The following is a 21,822-nucleotide window of genomic DNA, read 5'->3' on the forward strand; positions in this document are numbered from 1 at the left end:
AGTAAATAAAATAGTCGGAGAAACCTACATCTTAATAACATCAATGAAAGTGGCCTTTGACTACATGGGCGAGGAAATGGTGAAGAAAATCCTAGTTACACTGATAAGACCAAAATTAGAGTTTGCTGCATCACTGTGCACACTCAGTACAAAAAACTAGCAAGAAGTCAAAGAACACTAACAAAGATGTCGTTGTTATTGTATGCAATGAGTCAGCTATGGTACTTGAGTGGTCAATTAAAGTAATACAGTTCTTGAAATAGGTATAGTTTTGGCATAATGGAGCAAGAGAAAGAATAACAAATGAACCAACAAAGAGAGGACTAGATGTAGGCATAGTGGAAAGTCCAAGAGGTGTCATCCCCAAAAGACATTGTTTGATAGATACACCAAGGAAAAATCAAAGGTGTGAAAATAAAAGTTTTTTCAGGGTTTCACAGAAACCCAGGTGAAATAGGTAAAAGCTTATGGAGATATTCGATATAGTAATTCATTAAGAAATCGCAAGGTAAATGACTTAATGGAAAAAATAAATTTAAAATTGGATTACTGACCTGTACTTGGACGGTCAATTACTTTGCATAAGAGTAATGAGCAAAGGATTCAAGAATTAAGTGACCTAAAGTGGAATTGAAATCCTCAAGAGAGAAAACAAAAGAATGAAAAACGAGGACAAAAATAAAAATGAAGAACTGAAAAAAGACGTCAAAGAACAATAACAAGTAGTGACTGGTAAGGTGGAAGAGTCAATGAAATAGACCTCATTGAAATAAAAAATCAATGGAAACAAGAACAGGAAAATAAAAAAATATCTTTTAGGGAAATATTACAAAAACAGATGGAGGAAAATGAAAAGAAAGTTATCAAAGTAATCAAAGAAAAGGAAAATTGGGCGAGATATTCAGTTGACAAGGGTAGGTGCATTGTGGTCCATGGTATCCAGGAAAAACATGATATGTATAGATACCAGAGAGAAAAGGAGAAGGAAATAGCTAAGGAAATTTTGAAAGAAATACAGGATGAAGGGCAAAATTTTGATAAAGAAATCAATGAAATCCACAGGATAGGCAAATATTCAAAAGAAAAACAACATAAGACCTCTGAAAATAAAACTAAGAACCCAAATGATAGGAGATATTATCAAAAGTGGTTAAATTGGCAAACAGCAAGAAATTCAAACATATATGGAAACAAAAGGAAATGAGCCAGGAAAAAGAGAAAGACAAAGCTCTCACAATTGAAGCCAATGATAAAAATGAGAAAAGAACAGATGGGGGAAAAAACGAGTTTTTTTGGAGAGTGCTGGACTTGAGACTGAGAAAATGGTCCACCAAGACAATGGAAACTTAAACCAAAAAAGAAAGGATAATAGGAAACTATAAGTGGCATACACAAATATCGACAGCACGATCTCTGGAATCGATGAACTAAATGACTATCTAGAAATGGAAAAACCTGACATCATGGGAATTGTGGAGACAAAACTGAAAGGACCTCTATCAACTAGTATAGTGGGACAAGGTCTATACAACCACTGGGTGAAAAATAGAACAGACAAGCAGGGAGGTGTCATGATATTGACTAATAAGGGTCTAAATGTGACAATGATTAATGAAGGCCAAGGCAATGTAGAATTAATTATGATATAAATTGTAAACAAAAAGATGAAAAGCAGAAAATTTGTAGCAATGTATGTACCACCAAAACACAGGCTTGGTCACATATCGAACATTCTAAATTACTGGAAGACACAATGAATGTGCTAAGTGAGTTACTGAAAGAGAGTGGAAACATAGTAATCATGGGTGATTTTAATGCAAGGATATAATCTGGGAAAAAATAGTAAAAGGGGGAGATCACTGGAGCAACATCCTACTAGATATGACCATCGAATACACCCTAACACAATGGGTTAAGGAAAATACTAGATATAGAAACAGTGAGAAACTGTCAAATCTGGACTTGATATTAACTTCTGAACACCAATTGGAAAGAGTGACCATATACTAATAGAGTTCGAATTAAAGGAACAGAACAATGTAGGTAGGAATGATAAGCATAGAAGAGGAAGATTAATGTACAACTAAATTGATTTTGCAAAACTAAGAAAAAAATTCTAAAACACTAACTGGGGCAAATTCTCTAAAAAGAAAACAAAAGATGAAAGACAAATGGAACATGTTCAAAGAAAAGTACGAGGAAGGAATTGACAAATGTGTACCAAGAAAGAAACAAAAAGAGATTTATATAGTGTTGGTATAACAAAAGGTGCAGCAAGGCTAGAGACAGAAGAGACAAAGCCTGGAAAAGATGGAAAGAAAGAAAAAGTCAGGAAATCGCATGGACCAGATGGAATTGTAAATAGGATACTGAAGGAGTGTACAGACGAACTAACAGACAAACTATACAATATAATAGAATTCTCACTCAAAGAAGGAAAAGTACCACAAGACTGGAAAGATGCAAACATAGTACCATTATATAAAGGAGGAAATAGGGAAGATCCTGCAAATTTCAGACTGGTATCCCTTACAAGAACAGTAGCCAAAATATGTGAAAAAAGTCATCAGAAATAAATAGGTCATTGATTCCACAGATCATGCCATTGATATTTGTCTTTTCTCATTTCTATCATTGGCTTCAATTCTGAGGGCTTTGTCTTTCTCTTTTTCCTCATCACTCCTTTTGTATCCATATGTGTTTGAATTTCTCGCCATTTGCCAATTTAACCACTTTTGATAATACCTCCTCGGCTATAATTTGAGTTCTTAGTTTACTTTCAGAGGTCTATGTTGTTCTTTTGAATATTTGCCTATCGTCTGGATTCCATTAATTTCTTTATCAAAATTTTGCCCTTCATCCTATATTTCTTTCAAAATTTCCTTAGCTATTTCCTTCTCCTTTTCTCTCTGGTGTCTATACATATTTTTTCTGGACAACATGGACCATGATGCACTTACCTTTGTCCACTGTATCTCTCATCTCACACAATTTTCCTTTTCCTTAATTAGGAAAATTGGGTGAGATATACAGTTGACAAAGGTAAAAGCATTGTGGTCCATGGTATCGAGGAAAAACATGATATGTGAGTCGCCCCCTCCTGCTCACTCCCTTTACATCTGCCTTCCATACCTCTCTTACTAGTCTTTCTTCACTCATTCTTCCCATGTGTCCAAACCATCCCAATATTCTTTCATCAACCCTGTCTCCCAACTCCCTTTCCACCCGTTCTCCTCCTAACCTTCTAATTTCTCACTTTATCCCTATCATACTTTTCAGACACCATCTCAAACACATTCAAACTCCTTCTCTCTTATGTTCCATGTTTCTACCCCATACAGTGCTGTTGGCATAATCACTCCTTCATTAAAATTTCCTCTTAAACCTCCATTCCCAACTGTCTATTTCCCATTACACTTTTTAATCCACCAAGGCATTTACTCGCTTCTCTCAATCTATATTCTACCTCCACCTCCATTCCTCCCTTTCCTGCCACATTCGCACCCAAGAATATAAAATTATCCACTTCCTCCAGTCACTCTCCCTTAATGCTCATTTCCTGTCTGCTGCCACTTTCACCTCATGTACATCTCACCTTTATTTTACCCACATTTATCATAAACTTTCTTCTTTCACACACTCTCCCTACCTCTGTCACCAACTTCCTCAATCCCTCCTCCGATCCTGCTACAAATGCAGTGTCATCCACGAACAACAGCTGACTCACCTACTTTTCTCCATTTTCTTTAAGGCACTGAGGGAAGTGCTTATAGGTGAATGTGTCATAAAAGTTGTTCAATTTCTCTGGTAAACTTATGTATACTTACTCTATTGGAGAGAGTATTATTGCATACTAAATTCTTTTAGTAACATGAATATGTTACGTGTAGTTGTTTTTTTTTTTTTGAATGAAAAGGGAAAGGAGAAGGAGTATGAAAAGAAGCTGAAGGAGGAGTGGGAGGGAGTAAAGGATAGAGTGGAGCTGGGTGTGGAGGAGGAATGGGGATGGTTCAAGGAGGGAGTCATAAAGTGTGCAAGGATGGTGTGTGGAACAAGAAGGACAGGGGGAAGTAGAAGAAAGGGTAGTGAATGGTGGGACGAGGAAACAAAGAAGGTTGTAGAAGAGAAGAAGCGAGCTTTCACAGATTGGTTACATAATAGGACGAGGGAGTCATATGAGAGGTACAAAGAAAAGAAAAGAGAAGTAAAGCAAAAGGTAAAGGAGGCAAAGAAGAGAGCAGATGTGAAATGGGGTACGAGTATGACAGACAATTTTGAAAGTAATAAAAAGATGTTTTGGAAAGAAATTAAAAGAGGAAGAGGAGGCGAATCAAGTAGAGAAGAAAAGGTAAAAGGTGCAGATGGAGAGATGATAATGGAAGAAAAGGCAGTAAGGGGAAGATGGGAAGAATATTTTAGGGAGTTGCTAAATGTGAAGGAGGATAGGGAGGGAAAGATAGTTACATACATATACCAAGGCTTTTTCCCCTTTACAAGGGGGTAGCCAAAAAGAAAAAGGCACAAAATCATTCCCACCCATTCCATCCCTGAATACACTCCACACCCCTCCACCCTCCCTCTTATCTTAGCACCTCCTAGATGACGGGTCATCCCTGCACCTTGTCCACTGCCCTGGGTCAGAAGCAGTGTCGCAAGACACAGCACATCCACAGCAAGGCCGCTTCATTAAATCATAGTTTTAGATACTTGGGTGCAAAATGTGGCAGGAAATGGTGGAGTGAAGGTGGAGGTAGAATGTAGATTGAGAGAAGCGAGTAAATGCCTTGGTGGATTAAAGAGTGTAATGAGGAATAGACATTTGGGAATGGATGCTAAGAGGAGACTGTATGAAGGAGTGATTATGCCAACAGCACTGTATGGGGCAGAAACATAGAACATAAGAGAAGAGAGAAGGAACTTGAATGTGTTTGTGATGAGGTGTCTGAGAAGTATGATGGGGGTTACTAGGCTAGAGTGAGAAATGAGGAGATGAGGAGGAGAACAGGGGTAGAAAAGGAGTTGGGAGATGGGGTTGATGAAAGAACATTAGGATGGTTTGGACACATGGAAAGAATGAGTGAAGAAAGACTAGTAAAAGAGGTATGGAAGGCAGATGTGGAGGGAGTGAACATGAGGGGACGTCCTAGGATGAGGTGGATGGATGGGGTGAAGGGGGCTTTGGGGAAGAGGGGAATGTCTGTTGAGGAAGGACGGGAGAGGACAGAAGTCAGGGGTGAATGGAGAATGGTTGTATATGGATGATGATGTGATTGCATGAGGTGGAATGGGTGGGGGGATGGGGGGTGAGGTAGTATGTGTGAGCAAAATTTGACGCAGCCCGAAGGGATTTCTCCCTGTCCTCTCCTTTTGTGCAATGGGGGGACAGAGAGAGGGGGGGGGTCGCCAATTTAATGAAGCGGCCTTGCTGTGGATGTGCTGTGTCTTGCGACACTGCTTCTGACCCAGGGCAGTGGACAAGGTGCAGGGATGACCAGTCATCCAGGAGGTGCTCAGATAAGAGGGAGGGTGGAGGGGTGTAGAGTGTATTCAGGGATGGAATGGGTGGAAATGATTTTATGCCTTTCCCTTTTTTGGCTACCTCCCTTGTAAGGGGGAAAAAGCCTTGGTATATATACGTTTTTTTTTTTTTTTTTTTTTTAATGATGGAATCTGTGATCATTGAAGTACCCATAGGCATAGGTAATCAGCCTACTATGTAGGAAATGAAAGATTAGTCTTGGGAACAACTTCAAAAAATTAAATTTTCTCTTACTCTTATTTTTTTACGATTTTTTTCATTAAAAAAAAAAAAAAAAAAAAGTTTTTTGTTTTTTCTTGCCAAATTAAAGAATGTTTTTTTCTTGCCAAATTAAAGAATGACTATTTCTCTTTACAAATTCGAAAGAGTGAATAAAATTGGACAAAAAGAAACAGAGATATGGCTATTTAAATAACAAAAACATTAACTTTTCAGGAGAGGCATTTAAAGTTTAAAAGGAGTGCACCAGCATTTAAAATCCTCCGGCCTCGTAATCACTCGTGACATTGTCTCTTTGTTTACGTTTTCGTGTACAACTTACTTTCTCACGCAACTTATGCTATCGAAAATTTGACTTTATTTCATTATACAGAATGTTTTTTTCATGCAATGGGGTTGTCAATGTCACGTGTGTGACTGGTAGGCTGACTGTTACGTAACAGAGCGACATCCTTTCTCTTCCAGCTTTGAAAAGACACTGAGATGCTGGTGGTGAGTCTGGTGACTGGTGATTAAGGGTTGGGCAAGTTGCCAGATATCTCCATAAATATTAATTACAGTAAACAAAACAGAACTGGCTATCAAAATTTTGACTGTATTTCAATATGTTTTTTCATGCAATGGGGTTGCCAGAGGTCGCCAAAAATTTATCTATTTTATATATAAGAATGGTTTATATTAGGAATATTAGGATGGTTTGGAATGGAAAGAATGAGTGAAGAAAGACTAGTAAGAGAGGTGTGGATGGCAGATGTGGAGGGAGTGAACATGAGGGGACGTCCTAGGATGAGGTGAAGGGGGCTTTGGGGAAGAGGGACAGGAGAGGACAGAAGACAGGGGTGAATGGAGAATGGTTGTATATGGATGATGTTGTGATAGCATGAGGTGGAATGGGCGGGTGGATGGGGGATGAGGTAGTATGTGTGAGCAAAATTTGACGCAGCCCAAAGGGATTTCTCCCCGTCCTCTCATTTTATGCAATGGGGGGACGGAGAGGGGGGGGGGTCGCCGATTTAATGAAGCGGCCTTGCTGTGGATGTGCTGTGTCTTGCTACATTGCTTCTGACCCAGGGCAGTGGACAAGGTGCAGGGATGACCCGTCATTCAGGAGGTGCTAAGATAAGAGGGAGGGTGGAGGGGTGTGGAGTGTATTCAGGGATGGAATGGGTGGGAATGATTTTATGCCTTTTTCTTTTTGGCTACCCCCCTTGTAAGGGGGAAAAAGCCTTGGTCTATGTATGTATGTATATATAAGAAAAGAAACGGTATTGAGCTGTAATATTTGGTCAAAGTGTTACCACCATCAGAGAATTTTTTTAAATGTTTACCTAAAATTAGTTAATTTTCCAAAAAATTTCATGTTTTCGTGCATCACAGCCCCTTAATCATCTCCAATCCCTGAACCTACACCCTTGCATTTATTGCATTTACCTCTCACACCATCCCATCCATGTATAAGTTGAACAGCCAGGACGACACATCCCATCCATGTATAAGTTGAACAGCCAGGACGACACAACACATCCCTGACTAAGTCCCACCTTTAACTTGAACCACTCACACTCTCCATTTCTAATCCTGACACATACTCTACTACTCTCATAAAAACTCTTTGACAGCTAGAAGCTTTCCTCCTATCCCATATATCTGCAAAAAAAACCCACAGTGCCTTCCTGTCTACCCTATCATAAGCCTTTTCCAGATCCATAAAAGCCAAAAAAAACATCCTTACCTTTTCCTATGGCTTTCTCATATCTGTCTTACCACAAAAATCTGATCTACGCAATGTCTACCTGTCCTAAATCCACACTGTTCCTCACCAATTACTCCTTCTGTTCCTCTCCTAATTCTCTCAATCAAGATCCTCCCATAAGCCTTCCCAACTACATTCAACACGCTAATCCCTCTGAAACTACTACACTCACACTTGTCCCCTTTTCCCTTGTAGAGTGGAACTATACAGGCACTCCTCCAGTCCTCTGGCATTACCCTCGCTACAACAAACTTTTAAACCTCACAAGCCAGTCCACCATCACTGTACCTCTTTTTTCCGAACATTCTGCATGGCATCCATCCAGACCAGGTGCCTTACCTGCTCTTATCATCTTAACAACTGCTTTCACTTCATCCTTCGTGTTTTGTTTTTTTTCTAACTCATCATGTTCATTTTCTTAGCACTTCCCACTACAACTATCTTTCCCTCCCTATCTTTCTTCACATTTAGCAACTCCCTAAAATACTCTGCCCATCTTCCTCTTACTGCCTCCTCTTCTGTTATTATCTCTCCATCTGCACCTTTTACCTTTTCTTCTCTACTTCATTCGGCTCTTCCTCTCTTAATTTCTTTCCAAAACATATTTTTATTACTTTCAAAGTTTTCTGTCATATGCTTACCCCATTTCACATCTGCTATCCTCTTTGCCTCCTTTACCTTGTCCTTTACTTCTCTTTTCTTTGTACCTCTCATATGACTCCCTCATCCTATTTTGTAATCAATCTGTGAAAGCACACTTCTTTCCTACTACCTTCCTCATCCCACCACTCACTACCCTTCCTTCTATTTCCTCCTGTCCTTCTTGTTCCACACACCATCTTTGCACACTTTGTGGCTCCTTCCTTGAACCATCCCCATTCCTCTTCCACTCCTAGTTCTACTCTGTCCTTCATTCCCTCCCACTCCTCTCTCAGCTTCTTGTACTCCTTTTCCTTCTCATTCAAAGAGTTCACTCTAAGCACACTCCCTACCTTTTGTCCTTTTCCTCTTTCTCCATCTACCCTCCACTCTCAACTTACCTTCCACCAAAAAATTATCCGATATTCCCCCCCACTCTCTCCCCTATGATACTACTATCTACCACTAAGTAGTCCATTAACGCTCTACCACCCTTCTATCCACCACCCTCTCCCATGTGTACTTATGCTCGACTTTCTTCCAAAACACTGTATTTGCTATCATCAACTCTCTGTACACATCACCATCAACTCTCCACTACAATTCTTTCCTGGAACTCCACATTTCCCAACCACTCCGTCAATTGGTTCATTTCCTACCCTAGCATTAAGGTCTCCCAATACTACTACATTGACATTTCTCCCTAATCCCTCTATGCACTCATTTAAATCTATCCAAAAAGCCTCCCTTTCTTCTACACTCTTCTCATTACCAGGCCCATATGCACTTACAAAAATCCACATCTCCTTTTCAGTTTCACCATCACACATTAACCTTTAAGAAACCTTCCATTCCACCACACACTTACCTATCTCTTCACTTACTAGTATAGCCATCCATTCTCTCCCTCTCTTCACTCCTGATTACCTCCCAACTACACTCCCAAACTCACACTCAACCTTCCCTCTCAACCTAAGTTTCACTCAAAGCCACATCCCTCTTTCTTCTCACAAACATACTACCTACCTCTTCCCTTTTACTCTCATCTGTACCATATCTACACACATTAAATGACCTAAACCTTGGGGTGATGGTTGGAAAACTCCTAGACCCTCTTATACCTTTCGTTTTTTAGGAATGTCCCCTGTGGGGCTAGAGGGAGGATGCCTGGTCCCAATCCCTGTCCCGTTTTCGTCTCTTACGATCCAAGTGGGAATACTTGGTGGAAGCATTCTTTTCCCCCACCACAGTGAAGGCTTTATATGTAAAAAAAAAAAATGTACATTAAGTGCTGTTATAATAAAATCAAATGAAGTGAGCCAAGAGATAGAAGAGAAAAAGCTTGGAAAAGATGGAAAAAATCCTGGAAAGTGGCATATATATATATATATATATATATATATATAAATGAATATGTAAAAATATGCAGGAAAAAAAAAAGACAATGATAAAGACAATAGACAAATGTAAAGATCAACCTATATTATTCTAGACATGTGAATGTTAAACTAAAAAAGGAAATAGTAAAACTACATCAAGGGAACATAAAATACAGAGGATATAGAAATTGCTGAAATTATGAACAAATATTTCAAATCCATGTTCACTAAAGAAAACACACACAATTGGGATGAACGGGGAGAAAGTTCCCCACTATGAGAGAAATAATTGTGACACAAAGAAATAAACCAAATAATGAACCTTGATGTCAGAAAATCACATGGCCTGGACAGATTGTATAGATGAGCTAATGGACAAAACATTAATTGCTCACTCAAAGAAGGAAAGGTACCACAAGACTGGAAAAATACCAATATCGTGCCAATATACAAATGGAGAAACAAGGAAGACCTAACTATAGACGGGTCTCCCTTAAAAGTACAATAGCGAAAAATTGTGAGAAAGTTATGGAAAGTAGAAGGACTATACATCTGGAGAACAATATACTAAATCCATGACAATTCGGATTTAGACAGGAAAGATCGTGTGCCACAAATTTGTTTCTATTCAAGGTTAACAGATATAATGCAAGAAATGGATGGATGGGTAGACTGTGCATTCCTGGACTTAGAAAAGGTGTTTGATAAGGTACCACACAAAAAATTAAGAAAAACTGAAACAGGAGGCATACACAGAAAACTATATGGATGGAAGATTTCTTGCATGGAAGGAAAAGGAGAATGGTGCTCAGAGATAAAACCTCTACTTGGGAAGAAATGATTGGTGGAGTCCCACAGGGTTTAGTGCTGGCTCCAATAATGTTTGCTATATATATAAATGACATGGATTAAGGTGAAGAATGTTACATGAACTTCTTTACAGATGACGCAAAACTACTAAAGAAACTACGGAAGATTATGAATTGATAGAGAGATCTGAACAAGGTCTGGGAATGGAGAGAGAAGTGGGAAGTGAACTTCAACAAAGAAATGTAGTATAATGGAATTTGGAAAAAAGTAAAAAAGTAATATCAGGTCAATATAAAATTGGTGTAAAAGTAAAGAAAGATGGTTCAGAAAAGGACCAAGGAGTAATTATCATTAAAGACATGTCCCCAGACAAACAGACTGGCACTATGGACACCCTGTAAAAAAAAAAAAAAAAAAAAAAACCTGGTGAATGGTCTACCGTATTTTTCGGACCATAAGGTGCGGGCAAAATTCTTAAAATCGGCCAAAATCGGGTGGTGCGCCTTATGTATGGTTTCAGTGCAAAAAATGCCTTGGACAGTGACGTACTATTTTGACACATTTCGTAGCTAGCCTGCTGACGGCGACAGTGCATAGGCCTAGCAAAAGTTACAACCAAGTTATAACCAAGATGCATGTATCTTGACAAGAAAATTACGAAAAATTCGACAGTTTTCAATTCCATGCCACTGCATTCATTCACGCTATCATGGCTACATGATAGCGTCCACAATACAGATGGCCATTTTGCATTGGTCTAGTCTTGCTCCACTCCGACTATAGTCATTTGGGTATTTTTTTTTTAGTTTCGACCATGGGCGCAATATAGCAATAGAAAATTAATCATTAATTTTGTAAATTAAAATGTATCAACGTAATATGTAATTTTGTGGGCGGAAATGAAAATAAAAAATACCTTGCTACAAGCAAATATGCTAATGAACGAAGTCGGTAGCATAGGATCGGGAAGCCATCTTGTCGTCTGTCAATTGACGGCCTCGGTACTTCTGACAGTACCTCGCCAGGTACATTTTCTTGAAGGAATGTTATGGAGCGGAGATACATGCATGCCTTCAAGCTGCAAGAACTTTGTATACCCCGCAAGCTGAGAGTGGTTGTTGTTGTTCATGTCGTTCCCTAGACTGTCTGTCCGAGCAGTCCCGTCTCCCCAAGGAATGCCATAGCCGAAACTGGGTTTTCCCACAAATCCTTTATAGAGCGTATGTTGTGTTGTTTGCGTGCATGATTGTGTATAATGCAGTCTTCCATTATGGTCCTGGAGCTGCAGCGTCTACGTCGTGGGACCACCCCCCAACCCCAAGAGTTGGGGGCCAAACGGCAGCAACCACCCTTGGCCACCGGCTCTACGCAGGCGGCACCGATCCCCAAGAGGAGCTACGCCTTCCTTGGGGAGTACCACAATCCTTTTTCCCAACATGAGAGAGTGGTTGAAAAGCCCGCCAACGTCTCTCACGACGACGACAACGAGGACGAGCCGGATGACATTTAATTTGCTGGTAATGATTTATTAAACACAGGTTAGGTTAGGTTAGACAAATTTATCATCCTTTCATTTCTTCGACGTTGGCATCTATCATAACAAATATGGCGTACCATTCGTCCGACGCGACTTCGTTACTTACGAAATCTGTTTAAGCATTTTTTTCATTTTTCATTTCCTCTCACAAAATTGCATTTTACGTTGATACATTATAATTTACAAAATTAAAAATTAATTTTCTATTGCTATATTGCGCCCATGGTCGAAACTAAAAATTTACCGTCATTTGTAATAAATATTGTGTTTTTAAGTGAATAGAGAATTCCGGGAATAAAACTGCTAATGTTGGTTTTATTCCCCACAATTCCCGAAACGTGTTTATGTTGTTTTTTAGGGGTATTGGCAGGGCAGACCGTCCATGGAGGTGGTCTGATTTCACTGACCAAAATGAAAAAATATATCACTTATTTTTGTAATTTTGCTAAATCCCAACCGATTTTTCTCATTCAACAACGAAAATGTTCAGTTTTGAATGCACTTACATATGCATGATTATCCGATGACGAGACCAGGTGCGCCTTATGTAAGGACGGGGAATAGCAAATTACGGAAGCGCCTTATGGTCCGAAAAATACGGTATGTTGGTACATGTTATCGGCAGGAAAATCCAGCATTCTACACATGCTGGACTAGCTAATAAAGGTATACTTACCGTTTTTCCTGATCCTGTTTGAGCACATGCCATTATGTCTCGCCCTATCATGATGTTTGGAATGGCATGCTTCTGGATTGGGGTTGGAATCTTGTAATCAGCTTTTGCCACATTATCAAGCAAAATTTTTCTCAAACCCGTCTCGTTAAAATCCATGAATGGTGGAAGGACAGGGTCATCACCTGTCACCTAAATCATAGTAATATCTTGTTATACATATGCACTGAAAAAGAGACCTGGTTATGATTATTTTTGTTAGGGGATGCCCAAGTCAAATCATACACCTGCATGCCCATCCTATACCCATTGTCCCTCTCATCTCAGTATATGTGGATGATAGATTATCCCTGTCCCCATACAATTCCAAAGCAAGACCTAACAGCCAGAGATTGTTTATAACCCACAGCTTCATTATTAGGCAACCTACTCCCCTCTTCTGTCCCCATACAATTCCAAAGCAAGACCTAACAGCCAGAGATTGTTTATAACCCACAGCTTATTAGGCTACCTACTCCCCTCTTCTTATTTTCTCTATCTAATTCACTATAACTGTTCTTACTCTCATCAGACATTCCATGAAACCGGTATAACTCAGATGTCTTCAGTTTTCATCACTTCCGATCCTCTTTGTATATCATTCTATTCTATACTACCATTACGCTCCACATCCACTTTATGGATGAAGTATCAATCCCCATCTTCTGCCACTACTTAATTGTCAAAGGCTATCTATATATCAAGGGCTTTTCCCCCTTTATAAGGAGGGTAACCAATGCAAGTACCTACTCCCACACCTTTCCCTTCCTCCCACTCATCTTAGCTCCTTGTGGATGAAGGGTCATCCATGTCTCCCACCCAATGCCCTGGGTCAGATGCAATGCAGAAAGACACAACACACTCATAGCAAGGCTGCTCAACTTAATCAGTGAGGCCTCCTCTCCATCATTTAATGTGGAAAATTGAGAAAACATAGAAATAACTTTGGGCTGCATCAAAATATCACTCACACATAACCACTCATCCTCCCCCTCCCCAAATCCCCAGCCTCTCCCTTGCATCACAGTATCATTATACACAGCCATTCTTCACTCATCCCTATTTCCTGCCTTCTCCATTCCTTGCTCAACATGCATTCCCATCTTGCTCAGTCTGTCATCCCCTCTATCCATCTCATCCTCAGTTGTCACCTCATATTCACTCTATGCACCTATGCCTACCACACCTTTCTTCACTCATTTTTCCTCATGTCCAAACTATTCTAATACTTCATCAACCCAATCTGCTATCTCTTTTTCCCCACTCTCCTTACCCCATTTCTCACTCTATCCAACCTTATAATCCCTTCCATATTTCAGACATTTCATCTCAAACACATTTAAACTTCTCTCTGCCTCTCAACTTCCAAATTTCCGCCCCACACAGTTTCCGCCGCACACCAACAGTGGTTGAAGTAGAACGTACAAAAAGATGTTCTTTGTGTCTTTATTTTTTCTCGTGATATCAGTTACTATAGAAATGGAATAAAATAATAGCAATTTATGGAATAAAGAACCAACGAAGAGATGCCTGGACATAAGTAGGGTGGAATCGCCTCTGGGGGTGATCCCCAAGTGGCCTGAACAAAACCCCAGACGTACCAAAGGTTTGGGGGGATATTTTCTGGTTTTGACAGACAAGGTGGAATTATGAATAGAGATAGAAATAGATAAAGAGCCCAAGTTTAAAAACATTAGAAATAGAGAGATCAACGACGATGTATAATGAGGTAACCCTACTAAGAAGGGCAAATGAGATTAACAGGGAGATAAATTTGAAAAAAGAGCTAAATAGGATCAAGGGAGAATATGAAAGATTGAAAAATGATATAAATAAAGAGGAGGAAAAAAAAAAAAAAAAAAAAAAAAAAAAAGGCCCAAATATTGGCAGTGATCAAGAAAGTGGAAGATCAAAGAAATCATTTCCAAGAAATAAAGAAACAGTGGAAAGTAAAGGACACAGTGGGGAGAGGGAGAGAGAGAAATAAAATGCATTGCAATCTATGGTATTAAAGAGAAACAATGTTCCTAAATATCAGCAAGAAAAAGAGAAATATTGCTCAAGAAATTCTGAGATTCAAGAGGAAGGACAGAATATAAAGAAATTGAGGAAACATACAAAATAGAAAAAACAATAAAGGCCACTAAAAGTTAAACTTAGGTCTCAAATGATAGCATAGAAACTACTATCTAAAACAACAAAACTAGCAAATACTGAACATTACAAAAATATATGGATAAAAAAGAAATGAGGGTTGAAGAAAAGGAACTTAGAAATGAAGCAAATTAAAAATAAAAGATAGCCAAGACTGAAAAGCATTTTAAGAGTGATGGACCCGAGGCTGACAAAATGGTATATCAAGAAAAGGGATACAAAGTAGACTGAAAAGGACGAGAAAGGAAAAAAATTAAAGATAGACAGAATAATTTCAGGACTGAATGAAATAAATAACTATCTGGCATTGGAAAAACTAGACATAATGAATCCGTTTTCCCTAATAAAGCGTAGACTCAGAGGTGACTTGATACAGGTCTTAAGATTCTAAAGGGAATCGACATCAAAAGTTACAAATTTTTCACACTGAATGAGAATCAGGCAAGAAACAATGGTCTCAAACTGTCCAGAAATAGATTTAATTTGGAAGTGGGTAGTAACTTCACCAACTGTGTAGTTAATGGAATAAATTTCCTGCAGAGGCAGTGCAATGTAGTTCAGTTCGAAGCTTTAAGAATCATTTAGATAAACACCTAAGCAAGATGCTGTAATGACTATCATTTATTTTATATTATTCATCACTTGTCTGTTTATTATTTGCTTGATTCTCATTTATTAATAGTTGTGTCAATTTATTATTATTTCCCATTTACCTATTTGTTTATTATTTAACTATACCTATGGATTTAGTTATGTATTTTATTTATCTACATTAGTTTTAATTTATTCATTTTTTTTTTTTTTTTTTTTTTGCATCCGAACTAGATAGGGACCAAAAGTCTCCTGTCAGCATGCACCGCCTTTGTAATCCTTTGTAAAATTTGTAATGTGTATTCTAGAAACAAAATAAAAAAAATACTCTACCACCAAATACTGTGGGACAAGGTCTATAAAACTACTGGACAAAAAGTAGAAAGGAAAAACAAGGTGGGGGAGTATAATTTTTGACAAGGAAAGACTTAAATGTGACAAAGGTAACAGAAGGAAAAAACAATGTTGAATCAATAATGATAAAAGTTCAATGCAGTAACATGAAAAGTAGAAAATTTGTAGCAGTCCTAGACAGCGATCATTCCAAGCTGTTGGAAGATATAAAATATGAACTAATATACTGAAAGAACAAGGAAATATAGCTCGTAATTATGGGTGATTTTAACTCAAAATAAATAAGTTGGGAAGAAATGACAGTGAAGGGTGAAGACCAGTGACTCAGTGGGTAAAGGAAAATACCAGATACAGAAACAATGAGGAACCATCAAGAGTAGATTTAATACTTACATCAGAACCTGAAATTGTGGACAGAATTGATTACAAAACTCCAATAAGGAAGAGTGACCATATACTAATAGAATTCAAACTACAAGAGCAAATGGACTTAAGGAAGCGTCGCCAGCGATCATTCGAAAAATCTATGATGGTGGCAACACTCATACAAATACAACTATATTTTGTTTGATTTTTTTTTTTATACAGCATAAAATGGATAAAACATGGGCAACCTCTGGTAACCCCATTGCATAAAAAACATTATACATATTGTAATAGCATCAACATTTCTATAGCCATTTCGTTTTTTTGCTATAGAATTGTGTTTATGGAGTTATTTGGGAATTCCTCCCACCACCATACCACACAAAGACAATGGACAGGGCACCGTATGCAACAAATTTGATTCCTCGCCCTGTATTGCTGTGATCATGGAAAAATTAATAAGAAGCAAGAGAGTGAAGCGGCAGAATATAGAGGGCTCATGAGTGCCTGAAATAGAAACTATGAAAATGAAAGAGGAGAAAAGCAGCACAGCTGCACCCAGCACTCCACAAGCATTTACTAGCCATACCCACCTTACACCTCCACCCACGCCACACCATTCACCCTCACCTCACCAGCAGAGAGGAAATTGGAGATTTGCTATACATCACAAATATCAAACAAATGTTCGCAAAAATTTAAACCCCCCCATCCTATGAAGTTTATGTTTTTGTTCTTTCTTTTGTAATAGCTTCAGTTGTTCATTATGGATTTTTGCCATTTTTGTTTCATTTGAAAGAAAACATGCTCTTAATTTTCTATATATATATATATATATATATATTATTAAAGGGGGGAGCAGATTCTCAGTAATACACGTGGAGTTAAAAACGACACCATTGTTGTAGTTGTTCAATTTTCTTCGTATTCTCGATTTTCCATTAACTGGGTGAATTGAAACTAGGTCTCTATATTCTTCCATTTGTTCTTATTTGACATCGACGTTTCGTCTTAAACAAGACATTATCAAGATACAACTGAAATAACAAAAATTACATGGTAACAGTAAAGGTACTAGACAATATCAAGATATAACTGAAATAACAAAAATTACATGGTAACAGTAAAGGTACTAGACAATATCAAGATACAACTGAAATAAAAAAAAATTACATGGTAACAGTAATAATAAAGGTGACAAATTTGTAAACATAAATACAAAGACTTACATACAGGTATTAAAAGAGAGGAAGATGGGTGTGACAATCCAGAGATGACAGAAGTATATATACCTAAGATCAGGTCAGACGAAGGGGGGGGGGGACAGACAATAAGGACCTCAGAGGTCAAGGGTAAGGGGGGGGTTGGGGGGAGGGTTAGGCGGGTGCGGTCGCCGAGGGTGGGGGAGGTGGAGGTGAAGGGAGAGAGAGAGAAGGGGGAGAGAGAGAGAAGGGGTAGAGGGAGAGGGGGGATTTTTATTTCTAAATAATGGGATAGAAGAGATTACATTGCATTGAATGTTAATAACCGGAGTTTTGTCCTTAATGTGGAAGGCTTCGAGTGGTTGTAGTCTCCTAGGATCATTGCTCGATCCAATAATTTTGGTGTTGTTGATCAAATCATCTCTCCTGAGTGCAGCGTTATGGGAACTCCTATAGTGTTCTTTGATTGCTCCCTCTTGTAGGTGGAAAGTTAGGCGACGGCTGACTTTACATCTAGTAAAACCAATGTAGGAATGGGGGAGGAAATTACAATTTCCTGTAGAACATTGATATTGGTATACTACATTAGTTTTAGATGTGAAGTCCGATCGCTTTGACAAATTGTTTGTCATGATCAGGGAGGAATTTTTGGATTTACCATGTTGCCAAACGGCTACATGATATCATCTCCCCTTACATTCCTAGAACTTACTCCCTCCGCTCTACTGAAGACTTTGTTGACATCCTACGGGTTAATAAACCTGTCAGAATCCTGGCATCATGCTAAAAATCTTTTCACTGAAATTCCTATATTAAGAACAATCAATATCATCCTTGAATATGTGCATCATATTGATGACATCCCACCCCCCCGTATCCCTGAGTCCACTTTGAAAGAATTACTGGTCACCTGCACCACAGAAGTTCCATTCAGGTGCCCTGAGGGAAACCTTTATGTGCAAGATTGGGTAGCGATGGGATCACCATTAGGTGTCCTCTTCGCTGAAGCCTTCATGTCGGCGGTAAAAAGATCAGCCTTCCAGGACGGAGAGTTAAAACCACCTATATACTGTAGATATGTAGATGACATCTTTGTCAGCACCCCTTCTGTTGATTTGTTAGAAAATATACAGTGCCAACTTCAGGAAATTTCAGGCTTAACTTTTTCCACTGAAATGAACAGCAATGGTCTACTCCCCTTCCTGAATGTGCTGGTCGATTCTACTTCCGACAAATCCATTACTAGTGTATATAGAAAACCCTCCAACTTGGATAAGTGCATGAATGGCAAGAGCGAGTGCACAGACAACTACAAAAAAAAAAAAAAAAAAAAAAAAAAAAAAAGGAGTCATTAGAGCATATATAAAAAGAGCCATATCAGTATGTTCCTCATGGCAAGCTTTACATAGTGAACTTCAACACCTGAGACATATGCTCACAAATAATGGGTATTCTAACACACTTTGATTCTATTACCTCCAAAATGCTAGAATCCCATTTCACAATCAAGGAACCACAAAAGCATAACTTCATTAACATTTACTACAGAAACACCTTCACTAGTAATTATAAAAAAGATGAAAAAGTCATCAGAGACATCATTCATAAAAATTGCCTTCCTACAAATGAGAACAACAAAATCAGAGTTCTCATCTATTATAAAAATCCAAAAACTTCCTCCCTGATCATGACAAACAATTTGTCAAAGCGATCGGACTTCACATCTAAAACTAATGTAGTATACCAATATCAATGTTCTACAGGAAATTGTAATTTCCTCCCCCATTCCTACATTGGTTTTACTAGATGTAAAGTCAGCCGTCGCCTAACTTTCCACCTACAAGAGGGAGCAATCAAAGAACACCATAGGAGTTCCCATAACGCTGCACTCAGGAGAAATGATTTGATCAACAACACCAAAATTATTGGATTGAGCAATGACCCTAGGAGACTACAACTACTCAAAGCCTTCCACATTAAGGACAAAACTCCGGTTATTAACATTCAATGCAATGTAATCTCTTCTATCCCATTTAGAAATAAAAATCCCCCCTCTCCCTCTACCCCTTCTCCCTCTCTCCCTTCACCTCCTCCCCCACCCTCGGTGACCGCACCCACCTAACCCTCCCCCCTTACCCTTGACCTCTGAGGTCCTTATTGTCTGTCCCCCACCCCCCCTTCGTCTGACCTGATCTTAGGTATATATACTTCTGTCATCTCTGGATTGTCACACCCTTCTTCCTCTCTTTAAATACCTGTATGTATTTATTTTTACAAATTTGTCACCTTTATTATTACTGTTACCATGTAATTTTTTTTATTTCAGTTGTATCTTGATATTGTCTAGTACCTTTACCGTTACCATGTAATTTTTGTTATTTCAGTTATATCTTGATATTGTCTAGTACCTTTACTGTTACCATGTAATTTTTGTTATTTCAGTTATATCTTGATAATGTCTTGTTTAAGACGAAACGTCGATGTCAAATAAGAACAAATGGAAGAATATAGAGACCTAGTTTCAAATCACCCAGTTAATGGAAAATCTCTTATCAGGAAAATCGAGAATAAGAAGAAAAAACTGAACTACAACAATGCTGTCGTTTTTAACTCCACGTATATATATACTGTACTGTATATGTAAAACCTGAATTTTGCAGCATTTTTTTTTAATTATTCAGAGAAACAAATTAATAAAAAATCACATGTATTACTTTGATAAAATGTATTCAATAGATTTTGTTCCCTAGACCCTAAGCTTTCATTTTATACCAAGCTATGATGTGGAAGGTATTTCCATTAAATAATTCGAGCTTCACTAGGGCTCACTATATCTTCATTAAATATTCACTATGCCTTGTATATATGAGAGGAACACAATACCCTGAGGAATTATACACCTACTCTATAAAGCAATGCGACACTCCCTTAAGAAGAAACGAGAAACATAGAAAAGATAGACTAATGTACAAAAAATATTGAGAAACACAGAAAATCATTTTGAAAGGCAAACTGGGATAACTTCCTAAATGAAGAAACAAAGATGGAAGAGAAATGGAATATTCTAAAAGAAATGAGTGAACAAATATGTATCACAACAAAAGCGATAAAGTATACATAAAAAGCTGGAACAAAAAAAAAATGTGGTGAGGCTAAGGATAAAAGAGACAAAGCTTGGAATCAGAAAAAAAAAAAAAAAAAAAAAAAAAAAAGTAAATAACATATATCAAACTAAGACATGAAAAGAGAAACTATGAAAGCGATATAATAGAAAAATGCAAGGAACCTAAACTTTTTTACAGATATGTAGATGGTAAACTAAAAAACAACCAAGAAATGGAAAAACTGTGCCTGGGAAATTATGAATATAGGTAAGTAAAAATGGTTGAAATTATGAACAATCACTTCAAATCTGCATTCACAATTGAAAGTTCACAAAACTGTGAGGTAATAAGAGAGATCCCCCACCCCCGAAATGAAGGATATAACTGTAACACAGATGGAAATCAGACCAAATAAAAAACCTTGATGTCAGAAAATCACACAGTCGAGATGGAATTGCAAATTGGATAATGAAAAAAATGCATGGAGTTGATGGACAAAATATACAATATAAATACTCACTCAAAGAAGGAAAGGCACCACAGGGCTGGAAAAATGCAAATATTGTACCTATATATAAAGGAGGAAACAAGGAAAATCCAACCAACTGCAGACTGGTCTCCCTTAAAAGCACAATAGCAAAAATGTGTGAAAAAGTTATCAAAATTAGATAGGTTACACATCTGGAAGAAAAAAATATACTGAATCCAAATCAATTTGGATTTAGACAAGGAAGATCATGTACAGGTACTCCTCGTTTAACGACGACAATTGGGACCAGCGCGCCGTCGTTAACCGAATTGGTCGTTAAGCGAAAGTGTATACATATATGTACATGTACTGTATGTACAATGTCCAGCAATACATGTATCTTTATTTTCGTGTATTTTCCCTCTTTTATACAGTACATTAAAGCTTTTACTGTTTATTCACGGTGGTTAGGTTCCTAAAATTACCGTATATGACCAAATCCGCATATGCTGACATTCCATATTGAATACCGGGGTATCTTTTTTAGTTTCGACCATGGGTGCAATATAGCAATAGAAAATTAATTATTAATTTTGTAAATTAAAATGTATCAACGTAATATGCAATTTTGTGGGCGGAAATGAAAGTAAAAAATACCTTGCTACAAGAAAATATGCTAATGAACGAAGTTGGTAGCATAGGCTCAGGACGCCATCTTGTCGTCTGCCAACGTCTCTCACGACGACGACAACGAGGACGAGCCGGATGACATTTAATTTGCAGGTAATGATTTATTAAACACAGGTTAGGTTAGTTTAGTTTAGGTTAGACGAATTAATTTATCCTTTCATTTCTTCGACATCGGCATCTACGAAATCTGTTTTAGCATTTTTTTTTTCATTTCCGCTCACAAAATTGCATATTACGTTGATACATTATAATTTACAAAATTAATAATTAATTTTCTATTGTTATATTGCACCCATGGTCGAAA

At 38.0% G+C, this 21,822-nt stretch overlaps 1 protein-coding gene across 4 annotated transcripts in view; it reads right to left on the reverse strand.

Annotated features, from left to right (window-relative positions):
• The window catches only part of LOC143036416 (putative ATP-dependent RNA helicase vasa-like), a 388,960-nt gene that overhangs the window by 148,362 nt on the left and 218,776 nt on the right, over positions 1–21,822 (reverse strand). For all 4 annotated transcript variants that reach the window (XM_076203755.1, XM_076203753.1, XM_076203752.1 and 1 more), the window contains exon 8: positions 12,553–12,741. In XM_076203755.1, coding sequence (XP_076059870.1) covers positions 12,553–12,741 — 189 coding nt within the window. The remainder of the gene's footprint in view (positions 1–12,552; positions 12,742–21,822) is intronic.

This window comes from Oratosquilla oratoria, chromosome 20, assembly GCF_046742065.1.
Source record: "Oratosquilla oratoria isolate Oo_2021 chromosome 20, ASM4674206v1, whole genome shotgun sequence".
In the NCBI taxonomy this organism is placed as follows: domain Eukaryota; kingdom Metazoa; phylum Arthropoda; class Malacostraca; order Stomatopoda; family Squillidae; genus Oratosquilla; species Oratosquilla oratoria.